General features: G+C 45.8%; 2 protein-coding genes across 5 annotated transcripts in view; both read left to right on the top strand.

The window, feature by feature from the left end:
* The first annotated feature begins 1,993 nt into the window (after positions 1-1,993).
* LOC309520308 (uncharacterized protein) lies at positions 1,994-20,448 on the top strand. The gene is made up of 3 exons (XM_082201978.1): positions 1,994-2,590; positions 15,793-15,953; positions 16,722-20,448. The coding sequence occupies exons 1-3, from the start codon at positions 2,152-2,154 to the stop codon at positions 17,034-17,036; spliced, it is 915 nt and encodes a 304-aa protein (XP_082058104.1). The 5' UTR covers positions 1,994-2,151; the 3' UTR covers positions 17,037-20,448.
* A 4,474-nt stretch (positions 20,449-24,922) lies between these two features.
* Positions 24,923-27,881, top strand: part of CFAP65 (cilia and flagella associated protein 65) — a 44,415-nt gene continuing 41,456 nt past the window's right edge. Inside the window, exons 1-4 of one of the 4 annotated variants that reach the window (XM_082201500.1) lie at positions 24,923-24,941; positions 25,918-26,000; positions 26,422-26,603; positions 27,533-27,635. In XM_082201500.1, coding sequence (XP_082057626.1) covers positions 25,926-26,000; positions 26,422-26,603; positions 27,533-27,635 — 360 coding nt within the window. In that variant the 5' untranslated portion in view covers positions 24,923-24,941; positions 25,918-25,925. Of the gene's footprint in view, positions 24,942-24,963; positions 25,270-25,748; positions 26,001-26,421; positions 26,604-27,532; positions 27,636-27,881 lie in introns of those variants that run through there. The other 3 variants (XM_082201498.1, XM_082201499.1, XM_082201497.1) reach the window with 3 other exon arrangements.

Genomic DNA, 27,881 nt, shown 5'->3' with positions numbered 1-27,881 from the left:
TTTACTATATTATTACCCCAAACTGGGCGCAGAGTCCCGGGACTAATGATTGCTAATTGATTACTAGTTGGTGTGATTAGCTGGCAACCGCGATTAAAATCTTGATTTTATATAGTCTTTGATGCTATCTATAAATGTCAGACAAATGATAGAAGTCCTTTCGGCAAGCAGGATAGAATGCGATTGTGCGAAACTGAAAAATTAGAAAGAAAGTAACCCCTGCCCTTGTTAAAACTGCAAACAGATTGAATCAATAATAATAGTTATGAAATAAAGCAATGCACTGGTATTCACCACCGATTTATTGTATTAAGATCTTGCTTACTCGGAAGTAAGTACCATTGTGTCCAATGAGAACAGGACATTGCTGCTTCAGTGGCAACTATATGGGGGGCAATATGAAATTAGGGGTGATTATATAATTAATATTCCAATGGAATCTCATTGGGCATCATGGACAAATTTATTTCTTAATATTGAATCATTATTATGTGATTGGGGTTCTGTGGGCGTCATGTGTTGTAAATTTAACATTTCAATATAAAATGCATGTGCTGTGAAGAATGCTTCTTTCCGCTCTGAGCTCTAGGAAGGGTACAAGTCTAACGGAGTAATACAGCACATAAATAAATAGTTTTATTTAATATCAGGCACCCGAAGGACTCTGGGCACGGAATAGCTATCTATCAATCATCTTGGCAAATAGAAGACACATTTTAGTTTTATAGTATGAAATGCATTTGAGTTGACATCTCTTCTCCCAGAAGTGGGGAAAAGGATCCATTTTTTCCCCCTGCTGGGACTTCAGAACTGGGCTAGTGGGTTGTGCCTCCCCCCAAAGCACCTGCCTCCTTCCTGCTTCCTCCGGTTTTCGCATCCGCAGAGAGTCAAGACCATTGGGGAGCCGGCTGCTTCATCTTGGGGGTGTCACTGAGCGTTTTCTAGAGGCAATGGAGAACACAAGTTTGTTATCTGCGTGTTCCTAATCTGCCACCAAATTAAGCAAAATACGTAAAAAGCTTTGCTCTGTGGTTGTGGAACCAGTTTAAATTGGTAGGGGTTTTTTTTGGGGGGGGCAAACAGAGCTCTTCATCAGAAGGAACAGGGCTGGTTTATGCGCAGAATTAGGGTCCCGTGAGACTGAGATTAGTGTGTCTTTCTCTTATAAAGGAACATTTGCTTTAGTACAGACCTCCCCAGGGGTACAAGGGCGCCCCTCGGTTTAGTTCTAGCAACCAGGACAACAGTTCTAGAGTATAATACTGTGGCCACATGTCAAAGAATTAGGGGGGCTACTGTAGGTTTGCAATTATAAGCCCACAAGTTACTAGTCCTCAGCATGTATTGCCAACCAGTGGAGGAGGGTTGCCCCCTATTTCCCAGGTGAACAGCTGACAAAGCAGCGTGATCTCCATGTTACCCTATGAAAGGGGCCGCGATGGTTCTCAAGACTGTATTCTCTGGAAGCAGCCACCACGATTTCTGTAAGCCTTGCAGTGGGGTCCAAACTTTTTTCAAAGAGGGCCAGATTTGATGAAGTGAAGGGCCGTGAGGACCGATCAAAGGGCCAACTGAAGTTGTTGGGCTTTTTATAGGGTTGAAGTTGAGGGGATTTTTAAAGGATTTTACTCCAGGAAATAAACTGCCACAGAGGCCGGATTAAACAGACTGGCGGGCCGGATTAGGCCCCCGAAACGGACTTTGGACATGCCAGAAGGGTTCTGCAGTAAATGCACTGGGTGTGAGCGCTCCCTCTTCTGAAGAAGCCTACCCTTTTATTCAGGCTACTCCAGAACTGCCTTCCAAAGTGTGTTATTCATGACTTGGGCAGCAGCTCCTGATCCGCAGCGGTAGGGACAAAAGGGCCGGGAGCCAATAGACAGGTGGGGAGGAGATTTCAAACAATTGCCTCGCGTGTCAGGCGAGATCGGAGGCGGGAGGGAAAGGAGGAGCGACCGAGGAGAAGAAGTGGCTCCAGAAGAGGGGGCGAGCAGGTGCGCGTGCAGGAGCGGAAGCCTTTCCAAGCCTCCGACCCCGAGCGAGAAGGAGCCTGGAGTCTGCCTGGCCGCTGAGAGGAGGAGATTTCGCCCTTGCGACGGCGTGCCGAAGGGGCTCGCCGCTTTCCCCAAAGGCTCCTGGGGAGCGGGGGCCATGATGCAGAAGGCCATGGAGAAATCTCAAAGCTTCCGCATAGACGCCCTCCTGGCTGAGGAGCCCCTGCGACCCGCGCAGAGCGCTTCCCCCGAAAGCTCGACGGGGAGCCCGGGCTCCTGCGCGAGGAACGAGACGCCCTCGCCGTGCGCGCCCTCCATGGTGGCCCCGTTGCCTCCTGCCGCCTTCATCCCCAAGCCCGGCTTGTTGAACTTTCCCCCTCCGGGACTGGGCGGCCTGCCCGCCATGTACCCGCCCCCTCTCTACCCGATCTCGGCTCTGGCCGGTCAGCACCCTGCTTTCGCTTACAGCGCCGCCTTCCCCCACCTGCCTCAGCCGGGTCCGGAGCACTTCAAGGCGTCCGCCGTCGCCGGGGCCGTCCCGCTGGAGCACTGGATTCGCGCGGGGATCATGGCCCCCCGCTTTCCCGACTTCCACGGTGAGTAAGACCCCAGCTCCGGAGCCTCCGGTAGCCGGGAGGACACCGTGCGCCCAGGGCGCATGGCGAAAGTCTCTCCAGGGCCACTGGTGGAGCCCAATAAGCTACGCCCGGGAAAAGAAACACATTCCGGTATATAGCGCGATCTTCCTTAACTGAGCGTTTCCTCTTGATCCATTTCTACTTCTGGAGGGGTCAGTTTCTGCTTCTCGGTTGGGCAGGTAGTAGGAGCGCGCGGAAAAGGTCAAGGCATCTTGCGAAGACGTTATTTAAAAGCGAAAGAGGCTAAAAACGACACACACATCCATCAAAACAAAAACTGTAGGTAAAGATTGCAGGGTGTGCAATGGCAATCACTGTCATTGTGGCTGTGGACAGTATTCACTGTCACAAGATGTGGTTCTCGCCGCTGGCTTACCAGGTGGTTAAAAGGATACGAGTCCGTCCTCGGCTCCTAGTCACGATGGCTGCGTGCTTCTGAATGACACTTTCTGGAAGGCGATTTCCTTCCCAGAAGCGTCTGGTGAAGTGCTGTGGACACTTAGGGTGCTGAACGGCGGGACTTTGATCTGATCCTACAGGACTCGACAAATGGATTAAGTCCATCACAGCATCCCCACCTGCCCTCACGCGCTCCTTATCAAAATCGAGCTTCAGCCTCTACCATTTGAGGCATGAATTGCCCACAGTCGTGGATTCTGTTTATAGTTTAGGCTAGCTTAGAAAAAAAAAATAATGTAAGCTGGTTTCTCATGTAGTTTAGCAAAATTATTCATCGCACCTGTGGCGTGCACGCCTAGAGTACTTGTACCCTGGATTTGTTATTTGAACCCATAGTGCTCTCCCAATAACGTCCTGATAAGAACGGAATATTTATATCAACTTTTGGGATGTATTTTCCCCCGACCAATTTTACCTAGTGAAAAGACTGGTGTCTGTGTCCTCCCCCCCAATAAAAAGTTCTAACAGATATTTTGAAACGTTTAACATCCTCCTTCATCGCAACCTAATCTAAATGACACATGTTAGCTCTTCCTAGCTTTAAAAAATGGTTATTAAAAAAATACATTTGGAGACACCTTTTAAAGGTAAGAGCAATTCGACATTGGAGCCAATTGTCATGGAGAGGGGCAGTGGCGTAGCGTGGGTTGTCAGCACCCGGGGCAAGGCAAGTAATTTGCGCCCCCTAACCCGTGGATTTGCGCCCCCTAACCCTAACCCCCAGATGTTGCGCCCGGTGTGGCCGGCCCCCCCTGCACCCCCCCACGCTACGCCACTGGAGAGGGGAAAACTGGGGCTTTTCCTTCGTGAAGTCTTCGAGCTGGGCGCTTCCGCCATCTGTTGGAGGTGCTCTAACTCTAGGTTCCTGTTTTGAGCTGGCATTAGACTAGGTGACCCCCAAAGCCCCCATCAACATGACGTTCACCCTGATCTTATGTGTTCCTGTTGTTCAAAACCAAACCACACTGCATTCAGTGAGGCTGATTCCCAAGTAAGCCTTCGCAGCTTTAATGCTTAGCTTTTTTCTACAATATTGTCCCACGACTTCTACATCCCAGTTAAGCAGAAGTGCCTAAAACATGAAAGTGATTTAAACTGTGGTTCCAGGAATCTTGCTTTGGAGAGAAGTGGGAAAAAAGGGAATTGCTGTCAAGAAAAAAGGGAATAACGGTGCACTCCTCCTGCACATCCCTACTCGAAAGTAAACCCCATTAAATTCAACGAGGCTTCTTCCCCGGGGAATGTGTATAAGATTGCAGCCTAAGGCCGGAATTCTGGTCTCTCAAAAAGGAGCATTGTGTCAGATTTTAGAATGGGCGGGTTAATGGCAGTTTTCAGAGGCTGTTAAAGATTAACCTGGAACCTCATGGTGAAGACAGGGTAAGCAATCTTACAAATAAAATTAAATAATAAATTGGGAGGGGAACTGAGGTGTACCTAGAGTAGTTGTTGACATTACTTTAAAATACTATTAAAAACCTTAAAAACAAAGCAAACCACCTCATTAGCAACAACGCCTTGAACTCTCTCGCGCGCTCACGGAGAGTCATTTGTTTCTGACACTTCTACAAATAGAAAAATAAGAATTTGAAGGAGAAGGCGAGGCTAAAAATCTTTTTTTCCTTACATCAAGTTTGATATGGGAAGGGAACGGCTTGTCCTGAGAAGCATGCAGTCGTACCTGTCGGAATGGGTAGTTGGAAGTGGTACAGTCCAGAGTCAAGTTTGGGCATAACCATCCTATCTGCTGCTTGAGAGAACTAGGCATATATTTCCGGCGACGTTACTGAGCCTGCCCCCCCCCCCCAAGTACGTGTGTGTGTGTGTCGTTCTGGGACAGTGTTTAATTATGTGAGCCCTCGCTCTGTCTAATGTGGTAGTGCCCAGAGGAAGATTTACCACCCGCCTCTATTGTTGTGATAACTAGGTCTGACTCCTCCTGAATGAAAATAGCCAGCTGTCTTAAAGTGGTTGGTTGGAGAGGACGGAATGTTCTTTGCCTTCCGTAGGGGCCTTCTCTGGTCCTCAGCGCATTTTGCGGTGCAGTCCTAGACGTGTCTAGGCAGTGGCAAGCCCCACTGAATTCAATAGAGCTTACTCGCCCATTGTAATATTTTGATCCTAAAGACTACAGTTAGGCAACTGGAAGTCGAACACCCCGCTTTTGGTATTTATTCCTGGATGGAATGTGCTTTGCTTAAATCGCTTCAGACACCGCTTCGAATGCAGACAGTCTATGACTTTGGGAGTGCTTCATACGTGAGCGCCTTTTTGCCTAGGAGACAGAGAGGAGAGCTGTGAAGGAGCCTGGAATCGACTAGGACAAGACTCCAGGCTTCCCCTCGGCAGGATTCACCTGTTCAGAGGCATTAGGCAACTGCGTTTGTGATATTTTATTGCACCCAAACTTGGCTCTAAGGCATAGTGACGGGGTGGGGTGGGGGCAGAGCTGAGCTGAGCCAAGCCTCCTCTGGAGCCCTGCTGTCCTGCCGGCAAGTTTTCCCACATCAATCACTCGACCCCGGGCAGGGGAAGTTGTAAAAGGTTTTGAACTTTAATCCGCCCAAGGTCTCCGGGTACTTAGGCTGGAGCTGGCGGAGGGCTAGTGCAGTTAATTTGTTACCAACGGCGGAGAAAAAAAGAATGCCTCTGTCTTGTCAGATGGAAGCAGGCGACGCAGACAAGCGAAGAAAGACAGCGGCAGCTTTTGCGTGTGTGTTATTTTGCGCTACTTCTTCATCTTCTAGGCTCTTTTTCTCGGAATGCAGCTTACAAGTGTGCGAGATGGGTGGTGATGGCTATCCCCGCCCCACCTAAATAGTTGGTGTGAAAGAGTGTGAAAGAGACATTCCGTATTCCTTATCGGAGATTTTTAAGATGCCAATTGCAAAGCTATCCAGCTTCAATCTGACCACTGGCTTCTCTTTAAAAACCTAGGCTATTTTATAATGCTTCCTAACTATCAGTCTTCTATTCCTTAAAATTGGAGATCAATTGATCCAGTATCTCAATAAACCACTTTGATTTCCTGTTTCTCCCTCTTCCCCACCCCCCAATCTCATTCCTTTACATTTTCAATTATTATTTTCTGGAGTATTTTTATGGTGTCATTTAAAACACACACATGAATACTCCAGATTCTTGTAGCAGGACAAGAAGGAAAGGTTGCAGTCAGTTGTCAGATGACAGGGTTTATGGCTGCAAGGGATGAGCGCATGCCACCTGGGCCCCCCAATGGAGCTGGGATGCCGAGAGGGGTAGCCTTATGCCGAGAGGGAGCCGGTGGTGCTGTGGTTCTGCTCTCAGTTCTAACTCTTTGTGTTTGTAGTTCGCTATGTCCCTTGCCACGGATAGCAGATAGAAAGCACATTAACTGTGCAGTCCTATGTGGGCTTACGTAAAATGTATTTCTCCTCGAGTTCAACGAGGATTACTTCCAGGGAGGGAGGTTGAGGCTCGTCCCGTCAGGCTGAAATCCTGTGCGCGCTCCTCTGAGATTAAGCTCCACTGAAACACAGTGGGACTTACTTCTAACTCGGTATAAGAGAACCTGGCCACTAAACCTGCAGCTCAAATCTTTAATCTCTCAGAGGTCAATAGCCCTTGGTCGCCTGGACTGTGGGAGCTGATCGGGACGGGGATGTGGTGGTGGTGACTGTCCTGCCTTCATGGTCTCTGGATCCCCAGGTTAGCAGCGTGGCGCTTGCGATTGCCCTCCTTCGTTCTACCAGCTCTTATTTGCAACGATTTAAATCACAGAGATGGTCCTGAGTTTACAAAACCAGGTTCATCACTCGGTTGGCAGCACGGGTGTCTACGTGGCAACCAGCAGGAGCATTGACTGGCGTCGCCTCAAACTCAGTGGTTTCCGCTTGAGACAGTTCACACGTTCAGCTGTGACAGCGAGCGAAGTACCTGCCGTGCACATGTGAATGGGCCCTTTGGGGGGATGAAAAGGTGAACGGCTTCTTGCCCTTTTTCGGGGATTACTTTTATCTGCCTGGACATTTGGGTAGCGTCCCGGATCTCGCGCATGCCCTTTTGGACTATCTGGCCATGCAAGATAACCAAAGCTAACCAAAGCTAATGGCCAGGGTTCATCGGCCGATCTGTTCCCACTCTTTTCAAGCGGGAACGTGAGGGGTGGTGGTGTTGGAGGGTCCCAGAGCTGGAGACCTGGAGGAAGAGGAAGAGGAAGAGGTGACAGCGTAGTTCCGCAGCTGCCCCTTCCGATCAGAGGAAATTGTTCCCGGAGCAATTGTCCTTCTTTCTGCTCCAGCGCGCAAGGACAAGCCTCGTTTCACGCCTTGTTCGCCGGTCAACGACGCGAGACGAGTGTCTGCGGCTTATTGCATTAAAGGAGGAAGACCCCGAGGGAAGACTGGTTAGGTAGCCAACCAGCCAACTACAAAGAGCCTTCAGGGGCGAACGAACCGCCGAGATCTGGCAATGGCGCAGTTAGGCAATCTTCGACTCTAGAGCCGCCTTGCCAACCTGTAGCCTCCATCTCTGGTCATCCTTGCGCATATCTCCGCGCTTGCGAGTCTAGTTCGCAAGCGCAGAGATAACTCAACAAGGGAAAGCTAAGAAAGAGCTTTGACAGGGAGATCTAGCGATGCGATTGCCATGCACGTGTGACTGGGCCATTTGACAACTCGGTCATGTAATGCAGTGTTCCCCAACCTTGGGCCTCCAGCTGTTTTTGGATTACAATTCCCATCATCCTTGACCACTGGTCTTGCTAGCGAGGGATGATGGGAGTTGTAGTCCAAAAACAGCTGAAGGCCCAAGGTTGGGGAACACTGATGTAATGGACAACCACAACTTTCCGGGATGGTCGCTCGATCAACTAAAAGTCGGGGGACTAAGCGGACCGCGGCATCCGCGCGGGTTATCTTCTGCCTCAGAGAGGATGGTCAAAGCCTCAGTCTTGGCCCGGTTCTTACTGCCCCCAATGATGTAGCTATGGAATTGGGAGATGCTCCTCATCACCTGGAAACCAACAGGAAGACATTCCGACTCTCTGCCCTTTGAATGCCTATGATATGATATGATATGATGCCTACTAATTCATATTCGGAGTACATCTAGCGAAATCAACGGACGTTAGGTTAGTTATTTAGAACTACAGTTGGGTATTACCCGCGGAAAGGAGACTCCATTTATTCTGCACTTGGGGGGGGGGCATATTCATTCATACACGCAAGCCACTATTTTAAAGCTGCACTTAGGGAGCAAGGTGCGCGTGTGTGAAAACGCCATCAGTGTGAGCAGTAAAGGCATCACTACACAGGCATCGCTAAGGTTCTCGTGAACTCCATGATATTTGCCGCTTCTGGATAAAGGCGCTTAGGAAGGCCACCCTGTACACGTTTGCTCAGAAGTAAGTCCCACACTTAATCTGTGATCTGCCTGTCTCAAGAGCTGTACGATATCGGGGAGAAGATTGGTGAACAGGCATCACCCTGCCCCAATACACAACCTTCTAAGGGAGACCGTTTCACTGTCAAACAACTCTTACTGTCAGAAAGTTCTTCCTGGTATTTAGTCAAACTCTGAACACTCCAAGGACATTTAAAGTCCCTCTGAACTCAATATGCCTCTTTCTTTCTTTCTAGACCTTTTCTTCATCCGTGTCGGGTCATCATACCGCAGCTCCAGCAGATGTGCGCCATTTTTTAAAAAATCGTCTCATTTTTATTGTACTTAAATTAACAACAAATACAAAAAAGCAATATCCAGCAGCGTAACTGAGCTACGTGCCTTTCAGCTGCAGATCCACGTGTGCGCCGGTTCCCCCTTTCCCCCCCAGTTAGGATTAGCTCTGTCTTCGCCGCTGTGCTGGCTCTAACCCAAACGGTGTCTCTTCCTCCAACACGAAGGGAAAAAAGAGAACAGAAAGAAAATGTGGGTGGTTTTGAAGAGGCTGTGCATTAGGGCTTCCGTACATTAAGGTTGAATGCACCCATCAATCGCTCCCTTGATTTAATATGTGCATTAATTGTGATTTTAAATAGGGAAGTTTATTCCCATCCTAAACTGCGTCATCTGCGTAGCTACGGGCATCCTTGTCAACAATCGTCCTTGGGAGGCTAGCAAATCAGTTAGCTGATGGATTCCTGCCGCCGCCGCCCCGGCCAAAACCTGCGTATTAATTATTTCATTATAAACGCCGCAGCCGGTGCGGTTTTAAAGCGGCTCTGGGTCGCTTGTGTTGCTGAATGTTCTTCCGGGCGACCTTGTCATTCGGATTTGTTTGCCTGGACCTAGCCTCAGGGAATTGTTATCCAAGGCTTTCCAGTGCAATTCCCTACCCCCTCCATATCCCCTGAAATCCGATTTGGGGGCGGACGAAAGGAGGCGAAGCAGGTTTGTCTCAAGAGCGCCAAATCAACGTCAGCTGTGCAACCTGGACTTGCCAGCCTGTGGCTGCGTGCACGCGAGACCTTTAAAGCACATTCGAAGCGCATTTCTCTCTCTTGGAAGTGGGCCCTGGTTCGGTTGAATCAATGGGACTTACTCTCCAGTAAATGTGCATTGGATGGATCGCGTTGCTCGTCAGGAGAGGAGGCTTTCTTGGCTAAGAAAGTGACCTCGTCAAGGTCCCCCTTGGGCAGATTCTTGAAGCGTGGCTCCCTCCCTCCTCACCCGCACAAACAGGAAAGGAGGAAGCGCAGGAGGTTTGTCCTCAAGGCGCTCCGCTGTGCTTTGGTGGTTTCCCAGCGCGGAAGGATCGGGAGCGAATCACACGCGGTTTTCAGAAGTGTTTGACTGGCAAGGAGATGGGGGTGGGGATGACGACGACACGACGTCCGTAAACTGTGAGCATATCAACACACTGTTGTTGTCTCTGAAGTGCCCAAAGGAGAAGATATGCAAGGACTATGAACCGTGTGCAAATCCATAGCGCAATCCCATGTTGCGTTTCTAACACCTCTATTTCTCTCTCTATCTCTCTACACACACAGTTTTCGTATTGGATTGATATACCGGTAGTTATACGTATTTACTTACTTACTTACTTACTTATTTCTGTATTGTTTTGCTCAACCTCTTAGGCAGCTAGCAGCAGGGGAAACTGTGAGCATACATGTATCCATAGGCCTCTCCTGAAAATATGCACCCCAAATTTCCAGTTTCAAAGCAAACAAGACCTAGATCCGCATCTAAGGCACGCGCCATCCCCAACTCGGATACGTTCCGTGGAGAGAGCAGCAGTGAAGCCCGATTGGCTCCTATGAATTACAACTTGGTAAAGCGAAGCCCGTGCCTGACTGTCTCATTCGGTTTGGCTGCACTGTGCCGAATGTTGTGGGTTGTTCTGTCATCAAGTCCTCGCCCCTGTTCTGATCTTCCAAGATAATCCAATTCAGGGAATATGAGTGTTTCATTGCCCAGTACCATTTCTCCGCAACATATCTGCTGCTGGGCTCTTCGACTCTGATATGTTAACGCCACATGCCTCCCCGGATTATCCTCTCTAGGTCACCCATTTGATAACTGGGGGATGCTCTCTTCCAGTCCTCTGAAGGTGAGCCTTTCATCGATAAAACATACCGGGAAAATAAAAACGAAACAGCAAATGCGCAAAACCATGAAACAGCGATGGCATCGCAGGCAGCCCGAGCTCCTCTTCTCCACAGGGACAGGGCAGCCTCCAGAAGATCGCGCGTCCAGGTGGCATATTTGGCATCCTGTTGGCACACCCAGTCAGGCCATTCAGTCATTATTATGCCAAGGTGTGTCCTGCCCTGCGCGGCTACTGTAAAACTTGTAGACAGCCGACAAGCCGAGGTACTTCGGGAAAACGTACACTTTGAACATGCTGTTGTTTGTTTAAATTTGCATACCTGCCTACATGCGTAGGTCTCAGGGAGGTTCACAACATAAAATTACAACTTTCCACGAGAATTTTTAGCACGTTACTAATATCAGTTGTCCCCCTTTAAAGCCTTTGTTTATGCTCGTTCTTGCTGTGTTTAAAATACGTTTGGTTTGTACACCTGAAGAATAAAAGAGAAACAAAGATGCCTAGATAATAATAATAATAATAATAATAATAATAATAATAATAATAATAATAATAATAAATTTTATTTATATCCCGCCCTCCCCAGCCGAAGCCGGGCTCAGGGCGGCTAACAACAATAAAACAGTACAAAGGTACAACATAAACAACATTCTAAAATCATTCATTATAAAAATTATAATGAGCGAGATGATGATTAAAAGTGAAGATGTGTGGTGGGGTGGAGTTTAATATTTTAATAACGAAGAACTCCAATAAAAATAGCATATTGCAAGCAGGTGTGTTGTTGTTTTTAATATGGAGGGGTTTCTCTTTCCTTCCACAGACAAAGGGCCAATAGATACTGTAGTCTTTGTATTAACGGTTTGCTTTAAGCATAAGGTGCTGATTTGCTATATTTCCAGCCCCTGAGTTAATGGGCAGTGGCAAATAAAAAAGGGGAAAAGCAGGAGAATATTTTGATCTTAGTAGTAATTCACATTTGTTTGAACAGAACACTGAGGCATCTTTGACATCCTGGCTCCATGTGAAAAGATGTGAGTCTTGCTGTAGCGTTTTTGTTAACCTCTCTCTCTCTCCCCCCCCCCATCTAAGGCTGAAAATCTAAATATCACCCCAACCCCATGGTATCAAAAAATAAAATTTAAAAATAATCTGAAAGTTCATTTTGAAGTGCCTCTTACTGAGTTCAGTAATACTTATTCTCTAGTAAGTGTATTCAGGATCACAGCTTAAGTCACAGATATGAGAAAACTGACGAGTGAAAAGGGACATTCCAGTGAATTTAGAATATTCATGAATATTCATTTCCACTTTATCATTATTTGAGGCACATTTGTTTTTGTTTTTTCCTTATGCTTGATAGTGCTGCTTTCGAACTGCCTTGCAAGGGTCTGTTCACATTGCCTTAATGTTTCTGTGCTGCTCTCCAACATGAAAAATGAATAAAGAGAAAGAAAGCTGGACAGTTCTCCAGTCTGCAGAACACCTAGGAAGTGTATTTAATTTCATACGAATGCTCAAAATATGAACAAGAGGAAATAAAACATGACATCCTGGTGAAACATGACTTCCCACTGCTGCCACCCACTTACACACACACTCCTACTCCTCTTCCTGGAAATCATCTCCATTTATCTGCATCCATGGAAGACACCCCCTGCCCTCATTTGCATCTGTACATCTAGATTGTTGGCATATTTTTTTTTCCAGACAACAGTTGCCCTTGTAGGTTCTCACTCTGACTTGTGATCCCACCTTCCCTTTGCACGGTGACATTCAAATAGGCATCTTCAAATGTGAACATGTTTTCCCGCATTTTGTTTCAGCTTAAATTTGTACATAATGTACAAACGCTTGAGTCCAAGTTAATTAAGATGTGAGTTATACTGCAAGTAATGGGTTTCAATGGACCTACAACTCGACTCCTAGGGTGAGGTGCATCTAAGCCCACTGAAATAAATGGTTTTTGCAAGATCATAAATAGGGCTGGCTGTTAATCATGACTAACTTTAGCCAGATTAGGGTCGTCATCCTTAAATTATCTACAATATCTAAAGTTTGTTGATTGTTCGATCTGAAAACTGAAATGTTGTACTCTGTTGAAATACTTTATTTTAATATTGAAATGCCTTGGAATTTCCAGACAGCTCCTGCTAACCACCTAGGACAGTGTTTCCCAACCGGTGTTCCGCGGCACACGAGTGTGCCATGAGACATCGGCTGGTGTGCCGCGAGATACCTGGAGGGAGGCGGGCGAGTCGGGCGGCGAGAGGCGGGGCGGCGGCGGCGAGGAGAGGCCGCGCCTCCTGCTGCTGCCTGGCGCTCCTCCTCGCAGCCGGCAGCGCTGCCTGGGCGCCTCCGCGCGACTCTGCCTCGCTGGGTTTGGTCTCCCAGCAGAGACGGGTCACACGCGCACCTCCCTCCCTCCCTCAGCCTGCGCGGAGGGAGAGCCAGAGAGAGGCATCGCTCCTGCGCTCCGAGGCGGATTGAGCGCAGCTGAGAGGAGCTGCCGAGGGAAAAAACTTTCACTTTTGTGCGTCCCTCCCGGCGTGACGCTGCGCGCTGACGTCACGGGGCGGGGCTTTAATGGTGGTGTGCCGCGAGATTTTTTTTCAGTAAACAGGTGTGCCGTTGCCCAAAAACGTTTGGGAAACACTGACCTAGGAGTTTGCTGCAGGAATTCAATCAGGAGGCAATCTTACCCATGTTCCCATAACTTAATTTCAGCATCTTCTTGGCATATACAGGAGCAGCAAGGAGCCCCATGACACAGATCCTTAGGGACAAAGATTCAAAAGTACAATGCAATCCAAAGGCAGATGCTAAATAAAATGCCTTGCTGGATACTGCCATGCATACATACATTCATGGTTATGATCAGGCAGGTTAGCTTATTTTACATGGAGACATTTATTTAACTCAGCTTCTGCAAATTAAGCACCACCTCATTTACAACTGGGGCTTGGAGATATGTTACAGAGTATGGGGAGGGCTATAGCTCAGCAGTAGAGAAACTGCTTTGCATGCAGAAGATTCCAGGTTCAATTCCCAGTATCTCCAGGTAGGACTGAGAATATACCCTGTTTGAAACTCTGGCAAGCCATTGCCAGTTAGTGTGGACTTATCTTGATGGACCACTGCTCCCATGCAGTATCAGGCAGCTTCCTATGAGGCTGTGACAGGGATAGCCAATGTGGTGGCCCTCCAAATGTTTTGGACTACAAATTCCATCATCCCCAGCCAGCATCACCAATGGTCAAGGATGATGGGATTTGTAGTCCATGGGAGGGCAGCGCATTGTCTTTTCCTGCACGATGGGGAGCCTTTTTAGGGGTGTGAGAGTTTCCCTCTAGGAACCCACCTCTTTCGTTTCCAATGTGTGCTGCGATCAAAGCAACTTGCATGTTTGTATAGAATTCCCACAATGTTTTCCTGGCATTCTGTACCTGTCTGTCGTCGCCCAGTTCCCCCACTGAAAGTCTGTTCTCTATTTAGTGAAGGGCAGTAAAAGCTAATCCCGGTGGAAGCCCATAAAGTTGATGATAATTAGGGGCATCAGCAGCACCCTTCCTGTTCTGCCTGTGTGGGGCAAACGTTCTCCCTCAAAGCTTCTTTTGTTCAGTCCCCCCCTCCTTTCCTCTATTCAGCAGGCTGCTCTGATAAAGGTTCATTAGTGAGATAGGCGCTCTAAGGCCTTTATCACCACCTTAGGACAGCTGGAGGTAATTAAATACACCTTAGGCTAATAAAGGAGGTTTAATTTCACCAACGGAATTGATTGTGATTGTTAAAATGAGCACTGATAACATATCAAGCAGGTTAATATCAGTGAGGCAATAAAATCATTACTTGAAGGGAAAGCAGTGGGCTCCATGCGTCTAGCTTATGTCTCCTCACAGCGTCTGCTGGGCCTCATATACAGCACCAAATGCCACTGCTGGTTAGGGAATACTACCACAGGTGTTATTTCCTTATTGGATCTATGTATGTTTCCAGTGGAATTAATTAGAGGTGTGGTATCTAGGAACGAGTCAAAATAAGATCTATTTATTTTATTTTCAGAGACTTCTATTCCCTGCAAAAAATCACCAGTCTTTCGGTGATTTTTGGAGGACTGTCTTTGAACAGGGATGAAAGTTTTTGCCTAGAGTGAGGGCAATGGTTTCTGTTCTCACTCTGAACTGGCTTTGCTATGACATAAAGTAGCCAAATTGGATTAGTAACATGAAGGTTATCAAGACGATCGACACTCTGACCAGAACATCACATCTTTGGGCAGAAAGAAGTGTCTTGTTCTGCAGAAGAAAGGTGCTCCCATAAGCACCTTTAAGCAAAGCTCCCCCCCACACCCCAGTGAGGAGAGCATTGTCTGCCATTGGGCAAGGGAAGGAGTGTGATGCTCTGATGCTTGGTGTGCAGTTGCACCCTGAGGCTGGTGTGAAGAATGGAGCTGAGGGACTTATTTTTAAATTTATTTTTTATTCAAAGTTATAACAAGACATATCTAAAAACATATCCTTATTCCCCCCCCCCACCATTTCCCCTCCCCCTCCCACAGAACCCACCCCCACCCCACCCCCCGACTTCCCTCAGTTCCAGTCTGTGGTTTCTCCAATAATGTTGTTTTTTGCATGTTACAAAGTTGTATAGATCCTCAAACTGTTTAGCTGATTATTATCAGTAAAAAAACTGTGAATGTTTATTCAAAACTTGCCAAGGAGTCCAGTTCGCTTTGTTGGAGCTGAGGGACTATATAAGACTTTCTGCCCTCACTCTTCATTTTTGGTCCCCGCCCAGTCCACTGGCTGCTTTGGGGCTGAGTAGGAATTTATCTCTTGTCCATACAATAGTCCATAAGTAGGGGATTTTTTAAATCGGCTCCATAAACATGCTGCTTAGTTTGTTTCTGTTGGCAATGATTTTTTTAAAAAAAGTGTATTGTGTTCCCTTCTTTCTCTAGCTAAGGATACAGCCCAGACCTCCACCTCCTTTTCCTCCTCTTCCCTCTTCCTCCTTCTTCCATAATAACAATCTGATTTATTACCCATCCAGCAATTTAAAAATATAATATTAAACCAGTTTAAAACAAATTGCACTTACTATGCAGCTGCCCCCTGTAACATCCTTCTAGGTCAAAGTTATTCTTCCTGACTCTTTCTTTCCCTTCCAGTTGCCCCACAGTCTGGCCTGATGGGCAAGTGCCGCCGACCCCGAACAGCATTTACCAGCCAGCAACTCCTTGAACTTGAGAACCAGTTCAAGATCAACAAGTACTTATCAAGGCCCAAGCGCTTTGAGGTGGCCACGTCTCTGATGCTGACTGAAACGCAGGTACATCACAGAGGGGGAGAGGGTGCATGGCCTTCGCAACAGTCAAGGGAACTCTCCTCCTCCCCCAGTACTTTCCCATACAGATCTTTGCACCAATTACCACACAGAAATGAAAGCTACAAAAGGACTTCTTTGGTATATCATGCAATAGATAGACCAAACCTCTGGGCTCTATAAACAATGTAAACTGTGAGCACACTAGGTTTATTGATATATTTAGGTGTATATCACACACATTTTGTACTACTTAGTGCATAAACACTGGAATGGCAAGGCCTGTAGCTTTACAAATTTCCAGATGAAAACTGCAGGAAATCATGTGGCGAACGTTGATGGGCTACACAAATGTACATAAAGGAAGTAGCTCCTGTGCAGTGCAGTAAAAATAGGTAGCTTGTTATCAAAAAAAGAGGAGGGGATCAGTCATAGGTTATGGTATGGGAGTAAATCTGGTTCAGGTGAAACTAAGGTATGGTTCCACGTATGGAGAACAGTAGAAGGCACAGTGACACAGACAATGGGAATATCTAGAGCAGCCATCATCCCCTTGATGCTCTCCAGGTGTTTTTGGGCTGCAACCCCATCCTCCCTGACCATGCTGGCTGGAGCTGATGGAAGTTGCAGTCCAAAACATCTGGAGGGCAAGCAGGTTGAGAAAAAGGCTGATTTGAGGTCTTAAGGTTAGGACAGAAGGATGGAAATGCCAGAGTGTTGGAAGAAATCTCCCAACAGAGTACCTGTCACTGTCTGTCTGTCCATCTCACACAGGTGAAAATCTGGTTTCAGAACCGCAGGATGAAGTGGAAACGCAGCCGGAAGGCCAAAGAGCAGGTGTCACAAGCTGAGGCTGAGAAACAGAGGGGCGTGAGCAAGGCCTCTGAGAAACTGCTGTCTGGAGAGGGGCGAGGGCAGGAGGAGGAGGAAGAGGAGAGCGGTGGCGATGAATGCAGCAGCCACAGTGCTGGCACACAGTTCCTGCGCCACAGTGCTGACACCTTCAGCTACAGCCCAGATTCCTCATGCTCAGAGGAGGAAGAGGAGGTTCGAAGCCCTACTCACAGGGAGATGAACTTGTTGCTATGAGTGGACCATAAGCCCAACAAGGGGGGGGGCATCCAGCAACCAACTCTAGATCACTGAAAAAGGATTGGTGCCCTCCTTTTGCTCATAGACTAAAAAGACTCTGCCTGGGCTGGTGCCCTGGTGAAACTGTGCCACTTAACTTATGTGTGTTTGGAATATATTTATCTTGTAATTGTTCTATTAGTGTATTTGGAGCAGGGAGGGGAAGCACACGCCTTGGGATTCTCCTCACGATGGTATAAAGGCATTTACTTCAGCATACTAGCAAGCTGCGAATTGCTTTGCTGTGGTTTCAAGGCATTTTTCTCCCCATCCATGTATTCTGACAAAACCCTTCATGACAGAACCTTTCCACCCTGCAATTTAATTGCTTCAACCCTCGCTAATGAGGAAGAGAGAGGGCTCTAGATATTGTCTCCACAATGTTGGCTGGTGAGGAAAAGAGGAAATCCCAAGCTCCTGGGTAGAATCCCTCTCATTGGAGAAATAAGAAAAAAAATAACACATGTAGTTGGAGGTAATGAAAAACTGGTCCAGAACCTGACACATTCACAAATAGTTGAAATGGATAGTTTGGGGGAGGTACTTAGGAGCCATTTGCAACATGCTGAGGTTAGAGATACTGCATAGAAGATGGATTGCAATAGTAACCCAGGTAGTAGGAATTATAAGCCCCTTTTATGGCCTTTAGGGGGTTACAAACTGTACATTATGGTGCTCATATGATGATGCCAGGATGATAAGCATGCATAAGATCAGGCTGCAAGTAGGAAGCAGATTAGGTTACTTAATATGCTGACTTTCCATGTGTGTGGTCTTCCAGGGAATGAGTTATCAATAGCAACACTACAGGTATTGCTGTGCTTTCACTCAGCTATTGTATTGCTTATGCCAGGAGTAGCCAACACGATACTCTCCAGATGCTCTTGGTCTACAGCTCCAAGTGGTCCTAAGCAGCAGGGCCAGTCATCAAGAATGATGGAAGTTCTGGGAATGTTCAGGGTGGCAGGAGAAGATATATTGATTATTAATATCCTTCCTAACTTGCACTAGCAAGTTCCTTTACTTAGCAGAGTGCATTCACCTTTACACAGCAGAAAACTAGTTGCAAATTTGTACGAGTTTCTTAAGACAATATGCAATTCAATCTGGATTGCCCACATTGCAATGTATTCTATTGTTTTCCTGGTAAGACCCCTTGAATCCCTCCTAAAAGAATAAAGACACCACAGTCTTATTCATAATAAAAAGAAATTTTACTCACGATCAGGCAGAGCACAGTGTGATCCCTGAAGGCAGGCTTAAGGCTTAAAGTTACAAGCATATACAAAGAGGTTTACCCCACATGTGGGTTGACCCAATGACTGCAGTGAGCAGTCTGGGAAGTTTGCAGGACAAAAGGAAGATGGAAAAGAGGGGGGGGCAGCGAGGCAGCATGCCTTGTCCTTTTACCAGGTCTGGAAAGCTCACGCTCACCCCCAGTCACATGCAAGGAATGTCCTTCAGGCCAGGAGGAACAGGAAGTTTTGACAGGCTGGACCAAATATTCCCTTGCATGTCCACTCTAGGAAAACAAGGAATGTTGTACTTGACTGCTCTCAGTGCATTATATCCCACAAAGTTGTGGTCTTATAATATCTCAAAGGCACTATGTTGGGTACTCCTGCTCTACAAAGTAAGAGGACACATGTAATACTATATGGACAGGGCAAAGTATGTTTACACTCCAAGGCCCCATGCCCTCACACAAAAGGTGAGGAACTCAGTGGTTGCATGTAGAAATCTGACATAGAGGAAGGAACAGCTGTGGGCAAACAATGTTTCATTCTTTCCCCCCATAGCAATATTCATAATTCAGTCATATTTTCTCCACATTTAATGTTTATTAGTTCCTCACAATGATACTTAAAATATAAGTGCAAAAATAAAAGACACCGTCCCTCAAGAAGAGCCAGTGGGGAGACTTGAAACTGTTTTACCTTGGGCAAATCAAAATTAAGTGTGTGTGTGTGTTTGTACACACATCCATCCTGATATCACATGCAAGTCAAATATTATTTTTGCTCTGTACCTCCTTTTCTGACGAGGGACTGTGTGTGGTCTAGAAGCCTTCAGAATAACAAAAGATGGTTCAGTAAGAGATGTAATTGTTACCTGTTTCATGCTGTTGAGCCACAAACCTCAGAAACCTCAATGTTCATTAGTCATCCAACCACAAACATTCATCAGCTGGTACTTCACCTGTTCCACAAATAAAGACTTCCTTCTTCACAAGCATCCTGCTACACACTTGGCAACATGTATCACCAGGAGTCAACTGTTCAATTACCCATCTAGCCTAGGCTTCATGCAATCTCTATTCCCAGATTTCCAGAGTTCTGTATTCACAGAGTTTCTGAGCTCCAAGTTGGAGTATTCAAGTGGACCTGATCCCAGCTGAAAGCAGGGTTTAAAGCCGGCATCAATCAGCTGATCAGTGGTGACTTCAGGCTCTGCTGGGTTTGACTGTGCTTCAGAACATCAGGCGCTCCAATGTGTAGCTAGTCCAAGTGGGCCTTAAAGTCATCATCAATACTTGAAGCCTCACTTGCATTGGCTGGTATCCTGCTGGAAACTCAGTGCAGCTTGAGTTGAAGCCTGAGGTTGGTGGGGCAGAGGTTGGTGTCTCCGCTGCTAATGGGGCTGGGATTCTTGAAAAGATTGGTGGACAAGGCGGGCCTCCAGCCAATACAGCAAGGCACATCTTAAGGGCCAAAGTACACAACCCGCAGGAATGCAATCAACATTTTTTGCACCCCCCCCCAATATAGATATCAGGCAAAGGAGATCAGACCAGCATCAGAACTGCAAGAAATCGGAAGGGAGAATTAAACCATTTTCTCCTGTGCCAATGGGAGCCTTCCCTCCCAAAGGAAATAGCTGCTGAATGCCACACAATTAATATCACAGTTTGGCCCTGAGGTCTTGAGCATAGACCACTATGGCTGGAGGAATCTGGAGGTGTACATTTCATACGGAAGGAGGCTATTGCTGCCTCCTTTCAGAAACACTGCAAAATTGCAGCTTATGGAGCTTGAGTGAGGAGATTTCCAAAGAGTTAAAGTGATCTCAATAAGCTGGAGACCTAGCACTGAAGCATTCAAAATAAGAACACAAAAGGAGCCTGCTAGATCAGGCCAATGGCTCATCTAGTCCCGCATCCTGTTCTCATAGCGGCCACCCAGATGCCTGTGGGAAAACAACAAGCAGGATTAGAGCACAAGAAGACTCTGCCTTCCTGTGGTATAGAGTACACCACAGTATGGAATACAAATTGCTACTGCTTCTAAGATGAGGGGTTTTATCTCAGTTAAAAGCCACGTCTCTCCTTCAGTAATATGTAGCACAACTTGCATTGTGTCCTCACACTATGTTGTTGAACATTACATTTGCCAACAGCAGCAGCTAATGACACTGGTTTGGTAAGTGAGTAGTGTAATGACATCAGAATCTGGGATATACTGTACTACATCTTAGGAGAGGGGAAGAACTTCCCTAACTATTGCCTTCAGCTTCCTAGGAAGGCCTGCCTCAAAGGTAGTGCCATAAAATGAACTAGTTAGTACAGCTCCTTACAAACAGGTAAGAGGCACAGAGCAACAGTGACACACAGCGGCTGAAGTGAAGAAATGCAGCCCTGATCGTTTTACACCAGGCTTCCACAACCTCGGCCCTCCAGATGTTTTGAGACTACAGTTCCCATCATCCCTGACCACTGGTTCTGCTAGCTAGGGATCATGGGAGTTGCAGGCCAAAAATATCTGGAGGGCCGAGGTTGAGGAAGCCTGTTTTACACCAAAGGGCTATTCTGGATGATCCGTTTATTGAGCTTTCATCTGGATTTGCTTTCTTCCGAAAAAGCTTGCGTGGAAGGTAGACTATGTCTGGTCTTTATCAAGCCTTCATACTGATCTGTTTGCAGGGTGGTTATATGCAGGGATGCCAACAGAATTTTTTTGCTGCATTCCCCTGCAATTTATTGAGAAGAACTGCTGCTAATGTAAATCTATTAATGAGGGGCAGTTTTATGTTAGGTTCAAATTACTGACTTCCCTGAAGCGATCCTCTTACTTTCAGGATGCCACCGCCACCACTTTTCATGCAGATGAGATTCTTCCAATTTCACCCAATGCCTTGCCCCTGTCATCTAGGCATGGATATTCAAGATAGAAATAATAAGGAACATGTTCCTTCAGCATCCTGCATTCAGGTAAGCTTTGTGTTCCCCCAACTGGCATAACTGAGATTCCACTTGTCCTCTTCTGCAAACCCTGTGTCTCTAGAACTGTGCTTAAAACAGCCAGGTAGCAAATAATGGCTCTCTCAGGCACATGAGCACCCATGAATTCTGATAGAAGAGCCAAGCCCTATCACATCCTCAGAACTGACCTCATAATCTGACACCAGAGCTTCAAAGTAGCAAAGGTCACAGGTTAAGTGGAAGCACATGGAGAAGGTGGCACGAGGCAGAGAAAAAGATGGAAGAATGGTGTGTTATCAGGATGTCACATGCTGAAACATTCCCCCTGATGGGCCATGACAGGTTTAATTTCCAGAGTACACCCATTAAAGTGATGGATGGTGGCATTCAGCTCATGCAGAGTTTGTTTGTGGCTCCCTGCCGCTGCACAAAGCATGTTATTTAGTGGCTCTTATTTATGAGATTGTTTCTGCTGCATCTGGGCACCTGTCCAGTTTGGGGGGAGAGGTGGTATTGAAGAGAGAGGGGAAAGGGTTGATTTATGGTCATTTAGCTGCATGACTCAGAATGTAAACAGACATACCCCATTAAAGACACATTTTTACCCTTCTCCCCGTATCTCAGAACCAATGCAGTTTTACAACACCAAGGGCACTGGCAAGGATGTTTCTAGATCCCATGGATCTCTCTCCAGGATGGGGAACTTGGGAATCTGGACACTGTTGCCTGTGCATTTGCCATCAGAACAAAACCTCTTTTCAGGAACAGATCTGGGATATGTTCTACCATAATACTGTTCCCAAGACTACCTTTGGGAGAGAAGATGCTGGATACTATAATAAAAATAATTTTTTATTTATACTCCGCCCTTCCCGGTTCAGAAAACCGGGCTCAGGGCAGCTAACAACAAATTTCAAACACTTAATTGTAAAAGCAGCATAAACTACAGTATAAAAACACGAATAACAATAAAATTCAAAATTCAAAAATCAATTTGGGGGAAATCCATCTAATAAGCATTAGATAGTCACCAGGGCTGGCTGGCTGAATTAGTCCCACTTGGGCCAGCGAGGATGCCAGGGGAGAATTAGCTGTGTGGACTCAGAGCAGGTAATCTTCATAAAAAGGGAGGGGGAGGGAAGAGAAGGGAAATAAAAAATCAGGCTGAATTCAAATTAAAGGCCAGGTGGAATAGCTCTGTCTTACAGGCCTGATGGAAGGAGGTTAAATCCTGAAGGGCCCTAGTCTCATGCGACAGAGCATTCCACCAGGTCAGAGCCATCACTGAAAAGGCCCTGGTGGAGGATAGTCTGACTTCCTTAGGGCCCGTAACCTCTAAATTATGGTTATTCATGGACCTTAAGGTCCTCTGTGGGGCATGCCAGGAGAGGTGGTCCCGTAAATACGAGGGCCCTAAGCCACAAAGGGCTTTAAAGGTCAATACCAGCACCTTGAACCTGACCCTATGCTCCACCGGGAGCCAGTGCAATTGGTAAAGCACTGGGTGAATATGCTCCCATGGCAGGGACCCCATGAGGAGCCTCGCTGCAGCATTCTGCACCCGCTGGAGTTTGTGGGACAGTTTCAAGAGCAGCCCCGCATAGAGCGAATTACAGTAGTCAAGCCTGGAGGTGACCATTGCATGGATCACTGTGGCCAGATCGGGGCAGGAAAGGTAAGGGACCAGCTGCTTAATGCGGCAAAGATGGAAAAATGTCGCCTTAGCTGTAGCTGTAACCTGCACCTTCATGGAAAGGGAGGCATCAAGGATTACACCAAGGATATTGAACAGTCCATCTATTGCTTTCAAATGGCATAAGGACATCTTGAATGGGGTGGGCAGCTATTTGCTTTTAAGCCTATTGAACTTTTGTCCCACTGATAGATACCGAAAGACGAGAAAAAAATTGCATACATAAACAATTTTATCTACTGTGCAGGAATGGAAAGAAGATACTGTCCCAACTAAGGAAGAATGGCAGGCAAAGTTAGTGGACTATGCAGAAATGGCAAAAAAGAACTTTTAATATAGACTGAGGAACAATTAAACACATTAGCAGGATTAATTTAAAAACAAAGCAGTTAAAAGGTTAATTTAAAAGAAATCCAGAGAGTCACAAAGTTAAAGGTGTTAAGGGGGAGATGCAGTTTTAAAAATTCTTTTATAAGAAACCAGGGAAGGGGGGAAGGGGAGTCAAAATAAATATGTATGTATCTATCTTTTTAATGTATGATTATTGTTGTTAAACTGAAAAATAAAATTTAAAAAAGGACTTTTGTCCCAATGTAGTTTTTGTCAGGTGAACAAAAGCTGATAATATTTTTTATAACCCAGCTTTGCAGCAAACATCTAGAATTGATCAATGAATGACTAAGATCACAGCTGCCACATTTTTTAGGAGGGGGAATCTAATTAGCCAAAAGGTTGTATCTAATGTTAGTCCTACTCAGAGTAGACTTATTAAAATTAATGGACATGACCAGCTCAGATTGATTAATTTCAGTGGGTTTATTCTGAGCAGGACCCGGCTGACTACAACCCAGAGATCAAACTGGTATATAAACCCTCTTCCCCATCCCATCTTTGCATTCCCTGTGTCCCACAAAACTGTCTCTTGCACACAGTGTGCACTTCCAGTATACAGTGGCACCTCGGGTTTCATACGCTTCAGGTTACATACGCTTCAGGTTACAGACTCCGCTAACCCAGAAATAGTGCTTCAGGTTAAGAACTTTGCTTCAGGATGAAAACAGAAATCGTGCTCCGGTGGCGCGGCGGCAGCAGGAGGCCCCATTAGCTAAAGTGGTGCTTCAGGTTAAGAACAGTTTCAGGTTAAGAACGGACCTCCGGAACGAATTAAGTACTTAATCTGAGGTACCACTGTATCTTCCAATATTTACATATAATAAATACAGTCAATAGTTTTGTAATAAAATATGGCCATGTATGAGAAAAAATGGAATTTGAAAACCTCATGACTATGCATCAGACACACAAGGTATTGAGTAAGTTGTATGGTTTGATTATGCACTTTATCACCTAAAATCTACCAAACATTGGGAGCGAGATCTAGGGGTTAAATATCATATGAAAAAAGGGCTGGTTATGGAAATATGTTCCACATCAAACTATTGCTCTCAGTTTGAAGGATTTTTTAAAAAAAAATGCACTGTCACACTGCTATTTAAACCCATTATGATTTATTTGTATCTATTCCTTCATCCATGCAAAACCTCTATGCAAAATCTTACACCAAACGAAGAAGAAACCATTAATCTACCCCAGTTTTGCCCCCTCACATGTTGCTGGACTTCAACTCCCATGGTCTCTCTCTGGCCATTAAGTCATACGAGCTGGGGCTGGTGGGCGTTGGGAGTGAAAACATCTGGAGGACCACAGCATTTTAGAAGATCATTAGATCTCCCCGCTCCGCCCGCGACACACCCACCCGCTTCTTCAAGCACCTGAGCGGGATCAGGCTAAGGAGCAGCTGCATCTAGTTCAATGAGCCGCAGCTGGCAAAAATTAATAAATGCTGGGGTTACACGGAACAGAACCCTCTTGAAGTTGGCGGCGGTTTGGACAAGAAGCCACTTTTGGGGGGGGGAGGAGAAATGCCACTTCTTGCTCGAGGGCTCTCTCTACAGGCTAGCTTCGTTATGAGGTACGGGGAGCGGAGCGGGTGGGGTCTGATCTCCTTCCTTCCTTCTTATTTTTTAACTAAGCCTCCTGGACCTGCGGCTTCCCGGCTTGCCCCATTCACGACGCGCACACCTTGGTCTCGTTTTCCCGGGACGGCCCTCAAACGCCCTTTTGTAATAGGAATGTCCCTCCACGGCGGCCGTACTTACTTACTCGGCGAGGCCATTTCCGCGTCTCGTTGCTGTAGCAACGCCGGTTTCGCGTTCTTCGCCTGCTCTGATCTTCCTCTCGCGCCTTCTTCGCCTGTTCTAGGATTTCCCTCTCCTGAGCTGTGGGAAGGTGAAGATTAGGTAGGACCCGGGACCCGCTCCAGGATGCTCGACCTCCACACTCCCGCCGCCCTCTTAGCAGGGCTCACCGAAAGCAGGATATTCCTTCCACTTAGTGGCACCGACGGTGCGCTCCAGATCTCTGTCCTTCACTCCCTTTTTTTAAAAAATGTGAAAAATCACATGCTCTTGGGCACCTATTTTTCTAGAAAGAGAGCCCTGCCGTTACTTACCACGAAGCTGTTACAGTAAGTGCCACACTTTTTAACAACAAAAAAGAGGTGCCGGTACTGCATACCACTGAGTACCCATGGAAAAAAACAAAAAGCGTTATGCTGGTCATGTTTCAAAGCACAGTGCCAGGGAGACCCCAGCTCAACCAGCATCTTTATTTGCTCAGTGATGTAATTTGCACACACAAAAAAAATACTTAGGGCACCAATTTGCATATGAATGAGTTTTTAAAGTACCTGGCAACACCCATGCAAACAGAAACATGAGATTACTTATTTTAAATGTTTTGTTTTCAATTTATGTGGAACAGAGTAATCGGTCCCATAATTCCATTATTGCCAGATTCTCACCCTAGAGAACAGCCTTCTCCTGTCACCAGCAGCTTTGCTGTTCTACGATTTTCTGAACAACTGAGATGTTCTTTGGCTCTCTCAGGTGCAAAGATGCTGACTCATATGAACAGATACACAGCCAACTCAGACCCCCTTCAGAGACTCGGTGGTGGTGGTACCAAGCAGGTGAGTAATCTTTGTGCTATATAGTTTTAAATAGTGAGTAATTTCCACTGACATTTTATTCATTTATTTAATAAAATTTATACTCTGATTGTAAAACACATCAAAGCAGTTTACAAAAAAGATAAAACAAACCAAGAAACATTCACAACCTTACTCTTAAGCATACAAAAGTTAAAATACTAAAACAGATTAAAATTACCTCAACTTTCTATGCAGCTGGGTAGGATTTTCAAAACAATGTTTTCTTATCTGTTCCAGTGTAAGGTAAAGGGACCCCTGACCGTTGAGTCCAGTTGCGGATGACACTGGGTTTGCGGCGCTCATCTGGCATAGTTTCTCCTGTTAAATTTTTGGGCTCAAGTGGATACTTTCTGATGAAGTAATGAGCAGCATGGCAACTTGTTTTTCTTTGTTTCTTTAGAAGCTGGTGGTGTCTGTGCGGAAGAAGCCTTCATTCTTCACTGCAAGAAAAACCAAGAATATTTTCTGGGGTATTGAAGTACCTGATAGTCTCACCTGGCAAGGATGGTGTCTAGGAAAAGAATTCACAAAACATCTCATTTTGAGAAATGTGTGTTTGAAACCCCAGAAGTTGAAGTTCAGGTGTGTAAGCCATGTAGAAGGCGAAAGGAGCTGCCATTTCTCTGCCTTGCATTTCCTTTCTACTGCAGTAGTAGTCATTTACTACTCACCACTCAACCCTATTCTGTTGAGTAAAACTTTGCTGATATTTCACATTGCACAAATGTGTACATGTTGAATGGTCACTGCAAACCCTACTCAACTGCATCCTGATTCTAGACATGATTATTTAGAAGTAGGTCCCAGTGATTTCAGTGGGACTTCACCCAAGTAAATATGCATAGGGTTGCCACCATAATATATTTTATCTACTGGCAACTTCTAACAGATTGCATGGTTTGTCAGGTTTTTCACATTATTTGATGGGTGTATTGTGTACTTTTTCAACAATTCTGGTTTTTACCATAATTTTAGTATTTATGTATGTATGTATTTAAAATGCTTATAACCCACCCTTCATTTCAGTGGCTCCCAGGGCAGGAAATAATAATAATAATAATAATAATAATAATAATAATAATAATAATAATAATTTATTTGTATCCTGCCCTCCCCAGCTGAGACTGGGATATAAGATAGATTCCATTAAATTCCATAAAAACAACCATAAATAATAAAATTACCTTAATAATAAAAACTGCTGAAACCACAGCACTGGCTGCCTACTACAGTTATTACAATGCAGCACTAAAAATTCCAGGGCAAATAGGTAAGTCTTTATTTGGTGATGAATTTTAACATTTTTATTACTATTCTCTTTGAAGTATTTTCCCCTGCATATTAAGTATCTTTAAATCTGACAGTGCAAAATTTGTTTTGACTTTTTCACAATGTTTCATACAAAAGAGCATACAAAATGTTCTTAAATAGTCATAGTCATGCTTTTTGTTCTGTTTTGTATCACCTCCATCTCCACTTTCCATGGTCACTTTGTTCTGACTTGTTTCCAGGCCTCCTACAACTCGTTTCTTCAATACTGTTTTCCCACAGCCAATTATTCTGAGTCCTGGGATGTCCATAACTTTGCCCATCATCTTCTGCCCTTTGGAAAAGGTAAAGCACTTCAGGGATATCCTACCTCTCTTCCAAAAGCACCCATCTATCAGAGCAGCGTTCTCTCTGTGTCCTCTTCTAACATGGCCGGCAAGGAAAGTTGATGACAGTTGAACTTACGAGCCTATGTGAAGATTGAGACAATGTACCGCCCTGTGCACCTCCTGTTGCAGCCCAAACTTGTTAATTGTTTGGTGTCACAAATGTATGAATTCTGATTTGATCTGCCGTTCCCGCTCCAGTAAC

Source organism: Podarcis vaucheri (assembly GCF_965113315.1).
Source record: "Podarcis vaucheri genome assembly, chromosome: 1".
NCBI lineage: Eukaryota > Metazoa > Chordata > Lepidosauria > Squamata > Lacertidae > Podarcis > Podarcis vaucheri.
The sequence above is the reverse complement of the archived record's forward strand: the minus strand, read 5'-3'. Positions and strand labels throughout refer to the sequence as shown.